This window comes from Centroberyx gerrardi, chromosome 20 (genome assembly GCF_048128805.1).
Source record: "Centroberyx gerrardi isolate f3 chromosome 20, fCenGer3.hap1.cur.20231027, whole genome shotgun sequence".
NCBI lineage: Eukaryota > Metazoa > Chordata > Actinopteri > Beryciformes > Berycidae > Centroberyx > Centroberyx gerrardi.
Window position 1 is genome coordinate 16,182,734 of NC_136016.1, and position 20,799 is coordinate 16,203,532.

Sequence of the window (20,799 nt, forward strand, 5' to 3'; positions counted from 1 at the left end):
GGACAACAGTGTGGACACAGAGCCAACAAATTATTAAATCTGCTAGATTTTCTTGTGGGAAACTCACTAGCATCAGATTTTGGATACCATTGGTTGGCTCTGTAGTGATGCTGATATGAGAGGCTAACTCCTTTCTCATCATTCACTGATGAAAAGTGACTTGAGAGTAGATGGAAACATTAAGGACGAGGATTATACGAAGACAAAGCATAGGATGGACTTGCAAGAATTTGGCCTGGCTTTTTTTTAGGTGCGTAATTGTCTGGGACAGCTACTAATAAAGCGGGACATATCGATACTTGGTGGGGGCTGTCTGGGGTGAGACTTGAGGAGGTCAGCAAGTGGGTGAGAGATACTGTGTGGTGGTGAGAGGCTCCGAGGATCCAAGACACATTGCAAAATATTACCTACTTCCTAATGGTTTCACAGAATGAATTCAGCTACTGTTGGATAATCAGTATCATTTTAAAGTTGTACTTACTCTGAGCACCAGTTTAGGCCTAGAGGAATCTGCCTTGATGATATTGGTTGAGAAACATCATGGCAACCTACAGTGTCACTGGTACAAATGGTACAAGGACAACAGGTCCTCAACATAGAGTGGAAGAGGTACAATAAACAGTAGACTATACATGTCACTTTATATATAAATATTTAACAAAATGCCAGTGTGCAAAGTCTTAACTACACCGGGTTGTTCTGGCATTCTAAGCAGTGCAAGATTGTGCAAAACATTTTTGGCCAATAATACATTTTATTGGTAATAAATACTAACAATACTAGGGTTTTCAGACAGCTCCTTTAGATGAAGTGAAGTCCAGAGATTGTGGAGGTTTGTAGGGGTGAGGGAATTAGAAGGCTGGTTAAGTAGGATGGCAGCTCTTGGGAAGAAGTTAAGCTGACTTGTGGTCGTGTGGTCGCAGACAACATATTTAGCCTATCCTTCCTTGGGACAGCAGGAGATGGAGCAGTGCCAAACTGTACTGGAGGATGTGAGGACGCTTTTTGATAACTGATCTATAAAAATGGACCGGGATTGGTTATTGTGAGACATTGCCCCTGGAATTTGAATGGCTCCTTTGGTGTTGTCGTCTGCCCAGGTAGTGTTGCCGACGAACTTGAGCATTTTGATGGTCGGACAGCTGGAATTACAATCATTGGTTTAAAAGGAATAGTGGAGGGGAGAGAGCGCACATCCCTGTGGTGCACCTGTGGGTCCCAGCCACACAAATCACCTCCTGTCTGCCAGAAACTCTGAGTTTGCTGTGGAGGAACTTAAGTCCAAGATGATGGTGTTAAACCTGCAGTCAACAAACATGATCCTGGCAAAGGCCTCAGGAGCGTCCAGGCGTTCTACATCAAACAGAAGCCTCCAAAAGGCTCTGGCTGCAGACCTCCACTGTCAGGCTAACCTCCGCTGTCAGGCCAAGGAGTCAGGCCAGCTCCACGCTCAGGTCTCTTCTTCTCTCATTCTAATGACGCAGCCCAACGTTCTTCTTCATCGTCGGTTTTTGTGATTGCTCTTTACCTCCGCTGTCAGGACAGTGCCACTACTATCTTTTTCTGTCGGCTAATTTCAATGGCTCAATCCGACGTTGTTGTAGGTCGGTTAATCAATGTTTTTGTTTGAAATTATGTGTCTAATGGGCTGTTTTTGCATTTTTTTTTTGTACGTGTGAATAATTAAGCGTATGCATGAATGAATGAAAACAAGCAGTAAACAAAATTAATGAAATATTTCATCTCTCCCGGTTAGCACTATCCCCAAATCATAAGACAGTCATGAAATAGCCAACGTTGTCCCCTTAAACATTTTGCTAAATCATTTCATTAGGGAGATTTCACCACGCACAACCGTGTTTTTTGTGGCAGCCTCGCGGGGCTTTTATTTTGAAAAGAAAATGCGCTTCGGCGACAAGCCTGGAAATGTGGCGAGTTTCACGGAACTGGGAGGGTACTGGGAGTTCAAAATAACTGACGAAGAAGAGACCTGAGCGTGGAGCTGGCCTGACAGTGGAGATTGGCCTGACAGTGGTCTGCAGCCAGACCCCCCTCAACAGAAGGCCAATTTAATGGCGTTATCCTCTAACCAGTATGTCCTGTAGGCAGACTACAGCAGGTTGAGCAGCAGGTCAGTTCTCGGTGTTCAAAAGGTGTTCATTAGGACTCTAGTCGCTACCAGACCTCAAGGAATGTCATGTCTACCTAACTATTCAAGTCAGGTTACAACTATTGACCTGTATATTTTTGTTTACTTGAAGCATTTAAGTCTCTGGTTTGAATATTATTCCTCTTGTCTAACCATGTTTATGTGTAATGGTAACAAAGCTAATTCTGAGGTAGAATAATTTGTACTATGGAAGATAATCTTGGTTCAGTCCAAAAACAATGCCTATCCATGTATGAAAACACAGAACAGAAACAAGTTACTTATCAACCAAGAACACTTTATTTGTCCCATTTCTTTAAGATTTTTTTGTCAAATATAACTGTCAGGTGTGAGGTGGAGGAAAGTGCACTCAGTAGGAGGTGATGGTGCACAGGGCAGCAGGCAGGGGGCAGTAAATGAGTGAGAGAAGTGGAGGGACAGTCACTATGGACAATAGTAATGAGGAGAGTCAGTGAGTCAAAAGGGGAAGAGAAACTGATCAATAAAACAATTTACAGAGCAACAAGTGGGCTTTGTCTTTATGAAAGCTCTCCAGACATACAAAAAAGAAAAGTTAACTTGTTTAAACCATTACCAATGAGATGTAATCTTCAAATTTCATCCAGATTATCTTCTAATCAGTTGAGGAATTCCTTTGTTTTGTTTAGCTAAATTGTTTAGATAAATTGGAATTAGATTTGGTTTCTGTGGACACATTAACCACAACTCGTTTTTAACATTTCAGTAGTATGTGTTTTCATAATAGAGTCTGAGACATAATTTCATGAATGTGAATGGGTTGTAAACATTACAGCATGCAAGCCAATGTGAATTAAAGTATGTATATTGTTCTTATTTGATAAGGCCGCTCTCTTTGTCACTATTTCAGAAATCCTTTTGCCCCCCGAACATATGACAACCTCTCCATATCTGTCTTCCTCTGTCCAGTCTCCCACCCCCACTCCCCGGCTCTCAGCAAAGCTAAATTTACTCATGGTCATCCGCACTTTCACACAGCAATCCTCGCACATACATACATACACATCCAGAGACCTACAAAGGGATCGAGCACCATCTAGCTCACACACACACACACACACACAACGTGTCAGTTTTGATGGACATTGCAAAAACAACACAACGTTGAGTCGAGGCATCGCACACACATACTGGTCATTGTTCACATTCCCACACAGAAATACAAAGGCATGAGCAGAATTTCAAACAAACACGCATGTACATGTACACACACCCGTAAAGTGCACATATGGGAAGGAAACTCGTAGGGATGAAGACATACATGGTATGAATTCAAGCCAAGAGTTTTGTTGACAACTTTTGGTGTAGAAAGCAGATTTTGGAAAAGTTTTGGACGTTTAAACGAGCAAGAAAAAAAATGATTTGACAAAGGACTGTGTTGCACAAATAGAAACACCATCGACAAGGCAGGTTATCATACAGTATGTAAGGCAGAAGCAGTGAGAGACGGAGTATTTTACATGATGGGGCAGCATCTGAAATAAGCAGTTGGTTGTGTACAGACTGTGGTATAGTTTGGAGAATACTGCGGCGGGTAATGCATCCAGCCACATCCAAATAACGGGGTAGGGCAAACACCTTGACACTCATTCACATTCACATTCTCTCACACACACACACACACCACCTCACCCCGGAATTCAGTTGAACCCCCTTGATTTGCCCCTCATTTATGTACGGGCCCCACTAACTGTACCTTCCTGTTACACTGCTTAGACTTCCACCCTCAATCATTTTTCTCCATTTCCTTACACTGAAAGGCAATCCAGGTGAATGAAAATAATATTTCCATTTCATGATTGATCAGGCATATCCCACCCAAAACCCTAACCACCCAATCAAAGTAGAACCGTCAAAGCAACACAAACAAAATAAAGCACAAAGTGATCAACAACAAAGCAACAGAAAATAATGAAGAACTAAGGCAACCGATACAAAATGAAAACAGAAATGTGAAATGATAAGAATATAAAAGAAACAAAAGCAGTGATGGAAACAGCAGAGGCACAAAAATAGAGGTGTGATGGTGAGACAAAAAAAACACAGTCAGCTAGAATGGCCTCCAAACATAAACCCCTTCCCCCTTTCTCTAGAACAATCCACTGCTAAACTCCCCCCCCTCACACCTCTCTGTGTCTGCCAGTCCACTTTTGGCTTAGATGGACCCTGACACATGCTGCATCACACACACACAGTGGATTCTGATGGCTTGGCAAGGGCTGTGGCGCCATCTGTCGTCAGCCACAGCGAACTGCAGTTTGTGCAAAGGCAAGCTTATGTCTGGAGCCTTGCATGTTGGACTTCCAAGATGCTGAGGCTGGTGAGAATAAGCTTGTGTGGACTTGAATCATAGGCTCAGGGGATGAAGGAGGAAAGCTGGATCAATTTAAAGGTACCCAAAAGTCAAAAGAAATAGGATATGCACTCCAATCACAGTTGGAAGAGTCAAGTCAAAAACTGGGTCTACTGTAGTGCGTTACAGTATCCCTTTTCCTTCATCCAGTTTCTCAGTAGTGATAGATGGCAGAGGAAGGATAGCTCACAAGTCAATACAAGGCAAAGTTTAGTAGTGCAAGCATCAATCACGATAAATCTCATTTGAAAAAGAAAAAAAATATTAGAGAAATTCCCCCAAACAATATATACAGAAAAAAGAAAAAAAAACAAGATGTAAACAAAGTCTACTTTGATGGAACTCATAGTTGCACAGGTGTCATGCATTTCATCATGGAGACTGAGCTCCTTCCTCGTTCGGGTGTCCTGCTGCCCTGATTGGAGAGGTGGAGGGGTGGAGACGTGGTGAAGAGGTGATAAGCTCCTCCTACTCCAGTTTGACGCCCATCTTCTCTGTGTTTAGTAGGTGGAGGCTGTCGTCTATCAGGAAACTGAGGGAGACCGAAGCAGAGGAGAGACATCATTCGGTTGGTGAACAAATAGTAGAATATGAAAAGGATGCTGGACAAGATTTTTTTTACCAGTAAGGGTGATTTGAAATGTTAAAAAACTAAACAGATGTCATTTTTTTAGGTGGTCTAGATATGTATTCACCTATGATCATTTGCTGATTTATCATACAGTAGGTATAATATCCCTTTCAATTCGCTCTAACCAGTTTCCTGGCAAAAACATCACCCTCTTTTCCTTTTCAGAAACTGAACAGGAAAAGAAACTGAGATTCTTCTTTTAAGTACAGCTAAGCAAGAAAAGGGGGAGCGGGCAGGTGGGCGAACCTGTAGAAGAGGAAGTGCACAGGGATGGTGCTGAGGTGCCAAACGGCGTGGGCATCTAGGACCCAGAGCAGCGGGGGGAAGTCCAGCAGCTCCAGCAGGGCCAGACCGTGCAGCAGCAGAACCACAAGACCACATTTCCACCAGTAGGGCAGCGTCCGCCGGTTCTGCCAGCACCAGCACAGCCACCACAGGAGGTTCACCATGCCTAGAGCGAGAGAGAGAGAGACAGAGAGAGAGAGAGAGACAGAGAGAGGGAGTCAGAGAGACGGGTGGTGGAAGTTTGGATGGCAGGAGAGCATGGAGGGAGAAAGAGAAAGGCTGGAGCAACAGCAGGGGTGAGAGAAAGAAAAGACATTTGAGAACAGGAAGAGGAGAAGCAGAGGAGAGGAAAGTGTAGTGAGAGGGAGGTTAAGAAAGTATGGGAGCAAAGGCAGTGGAAACAATGAGAGACGGAGAAACGGGGACAAAGACATCAGACGGAAATGTAATACAAAGAACAAGAGTGGTAGAGAAATAAAGACAGACTGAGAGGTAAAACAAAGACAAGGGAAGGGACATTGAAAGGACAAGGCGATTTGCCAAGTCACCAGATCAGAGTGATCCTAAGCCAATGCTACGTCAATTAAGTTGTCAGAGACTTAGTGATGAACTCAATGACCAAGCCACTGGCATGAAACAACATGACATAAGCTGTTCTAATGGTAGTAATGTCTGAAAGTACTCACAAGTACTCATAAGTACTCAAAATACACACACACTACCATTTGAGAAATCTGTTATATGACAAACAAAATATGAACTTTAAATGTGACTTTGGAGTGTTTGCTGTACCAATGGTGGCATTGGCGGCCATGTTGTAGCCATAGTCAAAACTGACGAAGGTCAAGTAGGACACATGTGAGGTGAAGGCCAGGATGAGCACGACTCCCACCATGCTGGACACGCCTGGCCGCCTCAGACCCAATGTTCTGGAGAAGGGAGGGGGGAGATAATGTGAAGATAAATTATATAGCAGAACAGTGTAGTTAATGGCAAGAATAACCATGACACAACAAGCACGTTTTCCTCAAGGTTTGCCAATTTCTTGATATCATTAATGCCTCCTGTTGCAGTAAATATCAGCTATTCCTCATATATCACAAATGTCAAATATTCATTCAGGAGACACTAGAAAGTAACAGACCACATTTGAAAGACAGTGTGAGTTGCTCTGACTAAGACTGCTAGGCTCAATGGGGATTTAATTATCGTATACATCTATGTCCAACACTGCTCTTGGGACAAATGCTAATTTGTGGGGCATGTGGAATACCAATTTTAGAGCTTACCTAACACAGCATAGGTAGATTGAGTACAGAATGACTGCTGATGCGCAGAAATAGTCCATTTTCTGAAAGAGAGCAACACATACAGATACACAAATTTATTGACAGCAGAGACCAACATCAAGATCAAGAAAAGGAGGAGACAGATAAAAGGGAGTCAAAATTGGGAGAGCGTAATCTTGTCAGATTGTGCCTGTTGTAATTCAAGGACAATAAGGCTTGACAGTGATGGCATTAGAACGTTACTGATTGGCTAAGCTCATTGGCCACTGAAACAACAAGACACTCTCCTGTCCCAGCAGGTGGTTTGGCAGCGGGTAAGACACATTACAAGCTCTCCAAACAGAATACAGTGATGTGCCAGTCTATTGTATGTTAAGATGACAGAGTCTCTGAGACACACAGCAACCATTACCTCGGTGAGATAGGTGTCCCGGGTGTGAAACACTGTGGACCAGAACCAGGCATTAAGAGATACCTAGAGAAACACATACAGGCCCCAAGTTAAATAACCATGCTGAATGATCTCATGATACTAGTGTATACGCCTCCTAGTAGTGACAATAATGTGTTGCGTCATTTCACATAAGTGCTTCCACCTTAAAAGTGAGCATACATTCTGAAAAGCTTTCTTTGTCTTTCTCAGTCACACACACACACACACACACACACACACACACACACACACACACACACACACAGAGTGCTACCCACCAGAGAGAAGGCGGTGATGGTGTGGTACATGGGGCTCTGGCGTGGCACAGTGCTCCGGTAGCGCAGCAGCATGAGAAGGCAAGCCAGCCCGTTGAGCAGAGAGGCCAGGGCAGACGCCGGCTCCTCAAAGCACAGGAAGCGTGCAAATGGCCACTGGGGGATATAAAGTATGTCACCCATCATTACACATTATTTGACTCAAAAGCCTATCAGTTGAGATGAAACCACCAATGGAATATATGGAGAGGTATGTTAAAAAAGAAATCCCAAGATATACCATTCCAAAAATTGAACATACTCTATTGGCATGGAATTAACAGAATATTGTTTTTAAGTTTTTAGCTATACGAACACATTTGCTACATAGCGCTATTATGAAGGATTGAATCCAATATGCTTTTGAAATACTGAATAACACTTCAAGTAACTTTTTTCAAAATTTATGCAATTTGTATCAAGTATTATTAATTTTATAAATAAACTAGACTATTACAATGAAACCTTTCGTGTGTGAAACTTGGTGTGATACACATACTGTTATTTAGCATTAGCCTGAAACACCATGTGTGAATGAAGTACAAACCTTGCCATGGAACTGTGGGACTCTGTAGCCCTCGGCCTGGTAAAGGCCCACGGTGGTCCACATGCACTGGTAGCGACAGTCATCACGACACGTCCAGCCTGAACAACAGGGACAGAGAGAAGAGCTCAGGGCACACTACGCATTTAAAGACATTTAAAACCTCAAATGTACTGAACACAATCTCTCTATCAAATTCAATTTGCTTTATTGGCAAGAATGGAGCATTCAACAATACAACAGTACAAATAATCAACAGCAAAATACTTAAATCTAATTTTGGGGAATTTTTTGAATACATACTCTCCTTATGAATTTATACTTGGGCAGAAGAGAGGGAAGTGCTCCTCATTAAACATTTCTCCTAAGCACAATACTTATATAACTTAGTCTCTCCTCTCTGGCTAGTCTGTGATTCATTAGTAGTTTCCTTTTTCAGGGTTTTTAATTGTGATTAGGTATTGTGCCAATTTGTATTTTAAGGCTCTCTCTCACTCACTCACACCAATGGTGCGGGTAACAACTGCAAATAGTGGTGGGCCGGGTGAAATTACAATGGGACTTTTCAACACTTGTGTCCGACCTTGTTCAGCCAGAAAAACTGGCTGTAGAGTGGGCTTTGCTCCTATGAAACAGCAGCACACAAGTTTCATGAACCATCAGATAAGATCAAAATGTCAGTTATCTGAAATTTTGCTATTTTCCTTGTTATCTGCCGCAGTGGAGTGCAATACATGGCTGAGAAAAACAAAGAGTTAAGTAACTTAAGCATATAGTGGATGTACATGAAACTGTTAGCCTAGCCGAGTGTTAAATTCAGCTAATGTTAATATGAACATAGCGGGCTATTACGTCAAGCTAACGTCCTAGCAAGCTAACTACAATTGAAGTAATATGGTAGAGATACTCACTAACGTTATTCATGGCTGCTAGCAAGCTAGGTTACCTTACCTGTCGCCAACAACAATACACATCAAGAGAGCGTGGCGGCGGCAAAACTCACCTGTCAGCGCCATGTATGGCGGTTGGGTGGACTGAAAGCCTCGTAGGCGAGCACCGGTGCAGTTGGTCCGGACACATTGCTTTACACAGTCCCGGTAAACTGGCTCCTTGTCGCCTTGAGAAGACTGTACAGTAGTCGCTGACAGTAGGAGAAGGGCGACGCTCGCCAAAGCGGAGAGTCTGACAGATGTGCATGGGGACAACGGTGAGGCCATGGTGTGTGTCGGCCCGTCACAAGTCAAGAGGCACGGCGGGGCGACAGCGGCATCGATGACATCCGCAGCCGACGGCCCACATCACCGGACAACCATTCCCTGTGATAGCTGAGCGGGCCTGGAAAACGCTTTCTAATTCCCTCGCTGTGCTGTCCGTCCAGTGTTCCGTGCTTTTTGAACAGGGTCAACGTTGCCAGAATAAAATATATGATTTCCAGTCACAATTTTCAAAATAAAACACTTATTAACTAACATATTTTGCAACGTATTTTAAGTAACAAAAACACCAAGTTACAGCTACAGTTTCTCTTCACATCCAATGTAACCATTCCACTTAGCATTTAAATGCTGGTTTTGTTGTTCCGGACGCCCGAAAATTTGGTAATTTTTGTATTTTGTAAAGCAACAATTTTTGCGCTTTTATTTTGAAGGCAAAAAAGGCTGGTTTCTGGTAACTCTGGCTAGCTTGACGTGGCTGCTTTCTGTTGCTGATGCTGCCAGGCAGTTTCCCACAGTCCGGGGACCAGGAAGTGTACTGTTAAGGCATACTGCGCATGCGTGATCGCAGGGTTCTAGGAAACGGGGACAACAGATCAATAAAGAAGATACAATTTAAACATTTAAAGCATGTTGACTTGAAGATATCGAAGAATAATTTCGAAGGAGGAAGAGGCCTGCAGTAAAATAACCCCAGAGTTCAGTTCCTAGCCCCATGTCCACACAGCAAAAAACATTTATAATAATTTATAAAAATGTATAATGAATTTTCCCTCCAATCCTGGATTTTCTTGAAGTTCTGTAAAAGTATTTGAATCATCACCAAAAGTTGTCCTTATACTCCTTAGATGCCCCAATTTATCCCTGTTTGTCAATAAATTCATATTCTCTCATTTGCTTTGATTAACCTACATATACATACAATTTTACAATGCCTCTTAGTGTCTCTGTAATTGATCATTTCCTTGCTTTGAATATGCAATTTGACACTGAATGAGGACATCATCATTCACATACAACACACGCACAGACATAGTTAATACAAGCTTCCAGCAATGATGTAATCACCATGCTTAGGCCTGCCGATGGAAATATTATGGAAAGCATTGCCTAAACAAGCAATGACTCTAATAAATCAAGTGAGCTGTCATTTGACCAAAAGAGATTATACACATAAGCTACAAGCAAATGGGGTTGGGGGACTGCAAACACATTCAAAGGGACTAATTTTCTTATTTCATTGTCCAAACTTTTTGTGAGTCTAATTGCACTAGATTGTATAAGAAGGCTGCTGTGATTCCACTTCCATGCATTAAAGAAAAAAAGGAAGGCACACATGACTCTTAACTTTAGATTTTTCCAGATGAAGTTACTGCTTATTTCAGGGGTCGAATGAAAAATCAGAAAAGCAAGTCCATGACTGTGAGGCTTAGCATCAGTGGGGTTTGTTGTTTTTCCCTGTCCCTTAAGCAGCAACGCAAGCAGGGAACCCAAAGAGAAAGGAGGAAAACCGGCCAGAATTTAATGTTACCTGACAGTCTTGTTCACACATTAAAATGTCATTAATTTTCTCACTAGAGTTCCCTGTGAAATTAGATGGATAAAAATCGTATGATGCCAGTTTTGCTTAGAAAGCAACAAATATATTCTTTGTCAATCAAGCAAGAAGGCTTTGTTTTTATAATGGTTCTGCTGGATCACAATAATATGAGAGGTTGCCCTCCCTCTGCTGTTTTGAATGATGCCTCTTAATTTGAGTATGCAATTATTTCTGCATTTGTTTCACCTGATACTCTCACTCATCATCAGTCACTTTCTAAAGCCTGTCAACATCAATGGTTTTGCAAATGGTAAGTGCAGGTATTAAGTAAATGAAGTGGTGGCGACTGGGTGGTGGCAAGCAACGAGGGACAAAATTCCTGTATTGTTAGTTTTGTAGAACAGATTGCACCATAACACCACTTGATGAATAAGACACATACTGTATATAAAGTATTGTGTCACTCAAAATAAATATTGATTCAGAATGCCAACAAAGAACTGTGTGCATTGAAACACTTTAGGGGCATCACATGCTGTGGGTTTACACAATTCATGGCATTACTCTCTGTATTTGTGGGATTAAATCCATATACAAATGGCGGGGCAGGCATTTTATTCCCACAGTGCCACAGACCTGGAATCCTCAACAGTATTTTTATACGTGGAAACAGACAAAAAGACAGAAGTGCTGTAACTTCGTACTCATCCTCCTTCAGCTTTAGCTTTATTAAATAATACGTTAAATATTAATAGGAAAGAAAGCAGGGAGATATATAATAGCATGAACTTGATTCAAATATATTGGACGAATGACTCAACAAAGTGATAAATACAACTGGGAGAGTATACATATAATAGTATTACCCAAGTTACAAAGAGTTAGGAAAGTTACAGTGAGCTTTTTTTTTTCCATCTATTTGTCAACCTAAGTAAAAAGTAAAAAGTTGTTGAACTATATGAAATGGCCCAAAATAAATATGGTACATAATTGTATAAATATTAATTGATATTAGCATGCATAAATAATGCTTATAATTAATCTAACAATCAAATTACATGAATGAATGAATAATCTTTGGTTGGAAGGAAGAGCAACACCATGGACAGGCTGTCAGTCCATCGCAGGACCAGCACAGATAAACTCACACTCACACTTCCACCTATGTGCAATTTAAAGTCCAATCCACCTTACTTGCATGTTTTTGGCAACAAAGTTGCATGAGGTTCATTCTCTCTTCCAACATTTTAGCCAGTCCAGTTTTCCTAGATTGTTCAAATACAACACAGGCAGAACTGCACTTGCTATTGTAGTGATGGACAGTGCTGGAATCGACACAAGGCACCAGAAGGTCGTTTCAGTCATATACTTAAAGAGAGGCATTAAGTAAATTAGCACTGGAGGAAGATAGGAAATAAATGAAATGGCAAGGTTGTTGGTGATGGTCTGTAAAGCCTTCTTCTTCTGGGGGTGCAGGTCTCTTCCTCTTCCTCCGGGGTCGGACCTCTTCAGAGTCCAGAGGATGGAGAAGTCACAAAATCCAATAACCGGGATAGTCAAAATGATTACCAAGACTGGGAAGATACTAGACAAGATTCTAGCATAAACCACAGCAAAAAAACACCCCTCAGCAAAGGTGACAGTCCAAACACCAACAGCCATCAGCACCCTGGGAGTCAGACTCTTTCTTGCCCGATAGGTGACAGGATGAACCACAGCCAGATAACAGTCCAGACACATGCAAGTCATAAAGAGAGGTCTCCCACACACTTTGAATGAAAACAAGAAGAACATAAATGATTCATACACAAAGTTATGCCCGAATGGAAAATTGTACACATCTGGTAGAACAAAGACCAAATACATGACATCCATGACAGTGAGGTTTAACATAAAGATGTCATTGGGGGTGAAGTGGGTTCCCCTCCTGTGTCTTTGAAACATCTCCCAGAGGATGGCAATACCCGCAGGAAGCCCAAAAACAATGGAAACAACACTGACAGACATCCAGAAGGCAATACCTTCCCAATTGTCATCACACCTTTCGAAGTAAAAAGTGACGTTAATTAACATTTTGATTTCCCCAGAGCTTGATTCTGCAATTTAAAAAAAACACAAAAAAACAGTTATTAATCAGTAAAAAATACATCCATGATGACTTGTCGTTTTCTGTTGCAACACCCAATAATTTAACATTTTAATCTTACCTCTCGCTGCCAGTAGTGTTTGTAATATCTATATGACCTGCTGTATTTGAGCGAGGTTTCTTCATTTGAATAATGTAGGTGTGCCAGTGAATATAATTTGACAAGCCACGTCATCATCATCTGTCACTTGAAAACCCTGCACAGCCATGGTTTTTTCAAACCAGACATAAAATAATGAAGTAGAAAATCAGGGAGGGGGTGATGAGTGGAGGTTGCATGACATATCATCTCTACAGGCGAGCCATATTAAGTTGAATGTCAATTAGCAGTGCCATCTTTAAAATCATTGCACTAATTGTAAGTCACTCTGGAGAAGAGCATCTTCTAAATTGTAAATTGTAGAGTGTTCTGACAATCATCACTTGTATATGTGGTTTTTCAAAGCAAAATGAAGCAATTAGAGTTACAAAGAGGCCATTTGTAGGAGCATTGGTCTCAAAAATTACAAAATTATTTAATGTGGTGAGGGTAACAGTCTCAAAAATCCTGACAAAATTTGCAAACCATGGACAAACAGCATCTGCAAAGCAGAACAGTAGTTGTTCACTGAGCATGCTTGCTCTCACACATTCACACCTGGCCAGTACAATAGCAATGTACTGTTGACTACTGAGCAGCCCTGCTGGAGCAATTGGATGTATGGTGCCTTGACTCAAGGACGCTGCTGGAAAAGCAGCTGTTGAGTCCGAGGATTCAAACTGGCGACCTCCCTGGCACAGGCCTGCTTGTCCAGCCTATAGGCTACCAATGATCCCTTGATGTTTCTGGCTGACAAAACACTGCAAGACTACAGCTTAAAAAATGGTGTAAAAATTGAACCAACACCTCTGTGACACAGTCTCAACAAAAACTGTATGTCATGAGATTCACAAAGCTGGTATTTATGGCAGGGTTTCCATTCATAAACCGCTTATTTCCAGCTTTTATCCAGTCTGAATGCACCAAGACATATAACCTGGTGTAAGGAGTGCAAAACCTGGATCCCTGAGCAATGGAGAAAAGTCATGTTTCCCTTTTTCCTACATGCAGAAGGAATTACGTTTGGATAAAGCCAAAGGACGCCTTGAACCTTCAATGTCTGTTGCCAGCTGTTCAACATGGTGGTGGATCTGTATGCTATGGACAGCCATCTACTGGGAGTCATAAGGTCTGATGATTACTTTGTATTGCTGTATTATGGCCAAGGAATATGAGGTTACTTTACAGGACCAGGTGCAAACACCGTTCCTCATCATGTTCCCATATTGTAAGATGATAATGCCTCCATACACACTGATGTACAAATTCCAGGATGAAGTCAAACTCCTTCCATGGGCTCTCCAATCACCACGTCTAAACATCACTGAACCTTTATAGGAATTTCTAGAGTGCAGCGTACAAAATCGACTTTTCACCTCCTTCACCATTCAAAGAACTGGAGGTTTTCTTCCTTCTTAAAGAACAGTCCAATATCCCACCATAGACAGTTCAGGACTTGTATGACAGCAATCCATGGACTGAAGCTGTTCTTTATTATTGATATTCATATATTGTTAGGTGTCTTGATTAGTTTGATTACTTTTTACTGATTACTATTTTAGACATAAAGATCCTTTTGTTGGAACTTTAAATAATGGTTAGGGATGATTACAATTCAGTCTCTTAGTGAGAATAAAATAAACCCTTGGAGAAAAAGTGATCCAAAAGTAACTGAATAAGATTATATTACTGAATGAATCATCCAATAGTTTCTATGTATTGCCACATTTTAATTGAGTAATCAGTTATTTTTAATTATATTTTGAAAGTAACCTTCCAGACCTGTCATGGTTGTGACTTTCTGCCTTTGTTCATTGTCTAGGTTTTGTATTTCTTTGTGTATTATGTTTCCCTGTCTAGTTCTTTTAGTTCTACGTGTACCATGTTTCCTGTCTGCCCCAGCTGTGTCTCATTTGTAATCAACCCCATGTGTATATTAGTCTTGTTGCCCAGTCACTCTCGGTCGGATCATTGCTTTCTGTTACATGTGTCAGTTTATGTGTGAAGAGCTCTCGTCTTTGGTTTCCTGTGTCACCTGCAACCCGTTACATTAAACACCCAGTCTCGGGGTTTAATCACCACCTCTCTCGCTGTCCTGCATTTGGGTCCTCACCAACAAGACAAGACCTTGATAATGCTTCACTATATGCATAGTACAGCCAGTGTGCAGTCAGTGCTCTATAGTGCTCTCCACTGTCAATACTCAAGCACAACTAGCAGTGCTGTTACCCACACCCCCACTTAAACCAGCAGACACAGTGTAGTACGAAAGATATTGGTTTTTATTTGTACTTCTTTATTTGTTACAGTGGAGACATAGACACAGTCACGGCAACAGGAGAGAAACAGCAGCGAGAGGGAGGAAGAGCGAATCGAAACAAAGATGTTTTCCTTTTGCCTCTTTCTCTCCCGCCTCCCTCTCACCGTCTTTCGCTACCTCTTTCTCTATTTACAAGATTTACCGCTTTTTAAAAAAAATAATAAAAATCATGCTTTCCTCTGTCCGCCGCAACCCTTTCTTTTATACCTATAGGTATGAGCAAGGGAGAGAGAAATTAAGAGAGAGGGGTAGGCAAACTATTGTAGTACAGTACTCCCGCTCTTTTACTTTGTTCTCCTTTCCAATACAAAGATAGGCACAAGTCCATCAAATACTCCATGTCAAGCTGAGACTAACAGACCGTCGGGGTCAAGTTGCCTACTTGTTTCAAATAAACGACTGTGCATGCACCACAGCACCCAAGAGAAGTTTTGACTGACCGCTGTACACACTGGACTGCATATGCATACACAATGTAGGTATGATGCATGCACTGCTGGCCTCAACACAGAGAGACAGAAGTGAGTGATGGGGGAAGAGGAGGAGGAACAAGAGGCAGGGAGAGAGATAGAGAGAGGAGCTGTTTCGATATCACAAGATTATTTTTATTGAAAATAATCCCATGTTCCCCTGTTGGTACTCACACACAAACACCCCCGCAGCCTTCACTTTCTGTCGCTCGGTATCTCGATAAGGGAGACAAGTCTTTCGTGGTGAGCGGGCGAGGGGAGAGAGAGAGCGGGCCGGGGTGCCAGCGAGTGCAAGCAAGCCACGGAGTTGGAGAATAGGGGGGTGAGTAAATGGCGGAGGGGTGGGGGGGGGTGTAAGGGGGTTGGACGGAGGTAGAGATCTTGAGAGAGGTGGATTTACTCCTCCTTCTCCTCTCCGTGTGTGATAACGTAGCAGATGTTCTTGTAGTCTACGTTGCCAGCCACATCAGGGGGGAAGGCAGCCCACAGGTTGGTCATCTGCAGAGGAGAGGAGGGAGAAACAAATGAGCAACAGTCGCCACACCCAGAGATATAACTAGGATGGTGGTTACACATGCCATTGTTGAGTGAGATAGACAAGGAAAACTCACCTCCTCAGCGGTGAACCTGTCGCACTGGGTGGTCAGGAGCTCCTCAAGGCTGGAGAGGAAAAACAGATATGAGACAATGTGTGTCATGTTTGGACCGTGCTACGACGAGTTCATAGAGTGCTGTGATAGAAGGCAAGTCAAAGGCAAAAGCCCTTACAATTCCTTCTTGATGGAGCCAGTGGCCTCGGGGTCCAGGACCTTGAAAGCGCTCACAATGACGTCCTCGGGATCAGCACCTAGGAACAAGAGGAGCGCTCTCAGTTAAGATATAAACCAACAAAGGTAAAAGAAAAGTTCACATTATATAAGGGCATGATGTGACATGAATTGCTGTAAATACTGAATTGCAAAAACAAAAAGGGTGTGTGGAACATTTAAGTAGTTAAATATACACCCAATATAACACCTAACATCACTAAATATTTTACAAACTAACACAAGTAGTGGTAAAGCTTAGTTTAGCTGTGTAAGTTCAGGTGCGTGTTGACCTACCCTTCAGCTTCTCGCCGAACATGGTCAGGAAGACGGTGAAGTTGATGGGGCCGCTGGCCTCCTTGACCATGGCCTCCAGCTCCTCATTCTTCACATTCAGTTGGCCCATGGTGGCCAGCACGTCCCTGAGGTCGTCCTTGCTGATGATGCCATCTCTGTTCTGGTCAATGATTGTGAAAGCCTATCCAGGGAGAGACGCGGGTAAGAGGGTGAAAGAAGAGGGGGGGGGGGGGGGGGGTCAATAATGCAAGAAACACACGGCTGATGGATGGTAATCATTAAGAAAATCAAACGCCTGCTCAGATGACATTCGTGAGCCCTTTCTTCCTCAAAGGATTAACTGAAATACAACTAATTAGAACAGTGGAGCTCGAGGCGCCCAGATTGTTCTTGAGTCCTGGTCACAAGATTTGCTCGTGACAATCATTTGAAGGAGCTGGTCTGCATGTGTAAATGTGTAAGGGTCTTCCACCTCTCTTTCCACATAGCTCGTCGCTGCACCCAGTGAAACCAAAGATGGCATTGGGAACCTTTTGGGAGTTGGCAGCTGGTGAGCCACTTGTCTTTCTAAGGTGTTAAAATGGTCTCGGAATGTGAGACAAGCCCCTTGCGACATTTAAGGAGACGGTATCGATTACAGCTGCCACCCCTCCCTCCTCCCTCTTTTTTTGCCTTGTGACTAATTCTTCTGTCCCTGTCCCTCTTCACCTCCAAAGCTCAGCCACTGTAGCTATTGTATTCTCATATATTTGCTGAGGTTATGCCCCAACAAGACTCCTCATAGGCTACTTAATATCTGATAGTGACAAAAGGTAACTTTGTAGTTGAGTGCTAAATCTAAAATGTCACAAAAGACTTTCTTGGGGCTGCAAAACAACTTTTTCTTCCCAATTTATTCTCTTTTTCTTCCCTAAATAGACTTAGTGCACTCAGGTATAAGGACCTCTAATAAATTTCTATTCTTTCTCCCTTAAGCTGCTCTTTTTCCAGCTTTGATTGGCATTTGCGTCCACCAGCTGTTGGGCGGCATTCCAGTGGGGTCAGAGAGAGAGAGAGAGAGAGAGAGAGAGTGGTGTTTGAGGCTCAGGAGGAGATGACTGACCGACCCCCGGGGAGAGGTAACTGCTGTCATCGGTAAAGCTCAGATTTACTGTTCTCTCATGCTGATGGGGACATTTTTGCTGTCATGTTGCCAATCTGATCAGCTCACTCACATTACCTCCATAGTCAAATGATACATGGAGTCACCAGTTATATGAGCTCCACAAAATGTCCTTTCCCTTTCTCACATGATCTAGGATCCTAATGATTACAACTAGAAAAGTCAGTCTTATTTTTACCACAGGATTTCTGCTAAATGTCATCATGAAATTTAACTGAAGCTGCTTTCCAAAAATGAAATCCCATTTCCCATCCCTGTTACATGATGTGGCTGGTGTAAAGTGTGTGTGATGTGGTGGAGAAATTTTTACCTCCTTGTACTCCTGGATCTGGCTCTGCTCAAACATGGAGAACACGTTGGAGGATCCACCCTCTCCCTGCTGCTGCCTCCTCTTGGCCTTCTTGGGTGCCTGGGAAACGATGCAAAGTAAAAACACATTTTTAACATACACCAACCAAACAGATTTCACTACAAGAGGCAGTTATCCTGGCTAACTCTGTGCTAAAAAGACTGCCACAATAATCAGGAGGGATGCCCTCTGTGTGATCAAAGAATAAAAGGACACAAAGGGAGTCCCAAACTGCTGGTTTCTACATCCTCTACTTGCTCAATGTCTTGCTCATTCTGAATTAGATAAAGTACAGAGCGATGCAAAACAAATATGCCTCGAATAGCTATGCAGCTGTACTTCTGGCTGATGCCGCTTTGATAATTTGCTGAACTGAATCACACTTTCTCAACACAAAGCTTTTGTGGAGAGGAAGAGTACAAATGTAATCTGTCCATTTGAGTAGGCTATAGTATTATGTAACAGGTTTGGGGCCTTTAACGAAGTGATCCCCAAAGATATTTAGCATCACCATTTCATCAAGATCAAGATTAAAGATGTTAGCCAATCTTTAGTTGAGGCCAACAGCCATAAGTAAGAGTGGGTCCAAATCCACAGTTTGAGAGGCTCAGCTCTACAGTTTGAGCTGTTGGTAATCCAGATTGAAAAAGTATCAATGATGCTTTCATCTTATCAGTTTAGTGTAGAGAAGATCCTAGAGACTGCTTTTCCAAGGAACACGGCCACACTCACCATCTCTCAAGTTTGTGGGGTATTGGTTGGTCAAGAAGAGAAGCCTAAGCCAAGCCGATGTGACTGACATGTAAGTGTTGGACCCTTGGGGTCTTATATACTAGCCCAGGGGGGCTAACTTTAGCCACACCATCAGGTTTGGCAGGAAAAGAGAGCCGAGGGAAAGTAAGAGAAAGAGGGAGGAGCGAGGAGGTGTCCCGGCATATCGTCTTTCTGGTGCTCTAAAATAGGCTCCAGGAGTCTTGGAATGAGGTGAATTCAATGCCAACACACAAGCCTGACTTTGGTGTCACCGTGGACTAATATGGACAAACTGACATGACAGCCTGGGCGACTACTGAACAGCCTCATACCCTGTTTCTCTCTTCATCACTTCAACATGACATACTCAGAGTCTTTGTTGTGGCTATTTCTGTTTCTTTTATATCATCCACTGTGAGAGGGCAAAACCAGTGCATTACGATGGGCTACTGCAATACTTACTCCCTTTATACAGACTTAACTTTGGACAGTTATCCTTCAGGCAAACTCGTCAATGCTTTCCATTAATAAAAGTGCCAAGTGCCAACATGTATTTACAGTAAACATATCCTTAAGTCATCACCTGTTCAAATGATAGGCTCAGTCTGCAGTTTGTGCTTACTACCAGATCAGTAGTGGCCAACAGGACATATAAACAGTCATGAAATTTGAAAACAGTTGGCTGATGGACATTGGTTCAGCTCCAGTAATGACACACGACTACTAGTCCTCTAGAAACAGTGACCGAGCATAAACGAGAGATGTAAACAGTGCCTTGATATTGACACAGGCTGTACTAGCAAATATTTACTGGACATATGTACAACTTTTAATTGGAAAAAAAAGAAGCACTAAATGTAGAATAGTGATTGCATTAAACTCAATAACAAAAATGGGGTGGTATGCTAAACCTATAAAATTGTTCACCCAGACAGATTTACATTCATGTCTCATACTGCATAATAGTGTGGTTTCTTTCCAAGTGCTCCATTTCTATCTATAATAGCTTAATATCTACATTAGTGGTAATGAGGCCAGTGATAATGGATATTAAGGATATTGATTATGGGAAACGGCAAATGATGATTGGACTAAATGAAGCGCTTCCCCACCATGGAGGCACTAATTTGGGTTGCTCCTGCAGATGCCCAGTATAGTTGCTTTAGAATATGGGGACGCGGGCCCACCCACCAAACTCCATATATGAGCTCCATAGGCGGCCATCTATCATGCAAAGGTATGTATTGGGATCCAGCACAAGCGGGAACTGATACCCCCCTCTCCCCTCACAAACCCGCGCAAAGTCTCCCTCTCTTTGGCATTTGTGGGCCTACTGTTTCACATGGCAAAATATGACCTAATTTAACTAAGGGACCGATATGTTACTTCATTTTATATTTCTGGTGTGGGCTTTTCCTGCTCCAACATCCTAATACTGATTATTTACACCAGAGAAAATAGTTTGCAGAGAGTCAAACAAAACCAGACTATGTGAGGAAGGTCGCCAGCAGAAATGGAGCAACTTCAAGTATGGGCTTGAAGGACTCTGAGAAGAGAGAGAGAGAGAGAGAGAGAGAGAGACAGAGAGAGAGAGAGAGAGAGAGAGAGAGAGAGAGATAGAGAGAG

At 42.5% G+C, this 20,799-nt stretch overlaps 2 protein-coding genes across 2 annotated transcripts; both read right to left on the reverse strand.

The window, feature by feature from the left end:
• Positions 1–2,430: 2,430 nt before the first annotated feature.
• On the reverse strand, positions 2,431–9,413 carry pgap3 (post-GPI attachment to proteins phospholipase 3). The gene is made up of 8 exons (XM_071895943.2): positions 9,041–9,413; positions 8,041–8,138; positions 7,458–7,610; positions 7,159–7,221; positions 6,747–6,808; positions 6,250–6,386; positions 5,419–5,623; positions 2,431–5,073 (listed from the first exon to the last, which is right to left on the reverse strand). The coding sequence occupies exons 1-8, from the start codon at positions 9,252–9,254 to the stop codon at positions 5,010–5,012; spliced, it is 996 nt and encodes a 331-aa protein (XP_071752044.1). The 5' UTR covers positions 9,255–9,413; the 3' UTR covers positions 2,431–5,009.
• A 5,864-nt stretch (positions 9,414–15,277) lies between these two features.
• mylpfb (myosin light chain, phosphorylatable, fast skeletal muscle b) lies at positions 15,278–19,198 on the reverse strand. The gene is made up of 6 exons (XM_071895941.2): positions 19,153–19,198; positions 18,382–18,480; positions 16,910–17,090; positions 16,575–16,653; positions 16,418–16,466; positions 15,278–16,304 (listed from the first exon to the last, which is right to left on the reverse strand). The coding sequence occupies exons 1-6, from the start codon at positions 19,153–19,155 to the stop codon at positions 16,203–16,205; spliced, it is 513 nt and encodes a 170-aa protein (XP_071752042.1). The 5' UTR covers positions 19,156–19,198; the 3' UTR covers positions 15,278–16,202.
• Between the last annotated feature and the right edge of the window lie 1,601 nt (positions 19,199–20,799).

Excerpts from the sequence above, each read along its gene's own strand:
- pgap3 (XM_071895943.2), bottom strand. The coding sequence starts at position 9,254 with ATGGCCTCACCGTTGTCCCCATGCACATCTGTCAGACTCTCCGCTTTG. Across the intron at positions 7,611-8,040 it reads TCCCACAGTTCCATGGCAAG|TGGCCATTTGCACGCTTCCT; the intron begins GTTTGTACTTCA and ends TATATCCCCCAG. Across the intron at positions 6,387-6,746 it reads ATCTACCTATGCTGTGTTAG|AACATTGGGTCTGAGGCGGC; the intron begins GTAAGCTCTAAA and ends TCCCTTCTCCAG.
- mylpfb (XM_071895941.2), bottom strand. Across the intron at positions 17,091-18,381 it reads AGATCCAGGAGTACAAGGAG|GCTTTCACAATCATTGACCA; the intron begins GTAAAAATTTCT and ends CTCCCTGGATAG. Across the intron at positions 16,305-16,417 it reads ACAGGTTCACCGCTGAGGAG|ATGACCAACCTGTGGGCTGC; the intron begins GTGAGTTTTCCT and ends TCTCCTCTGCAG.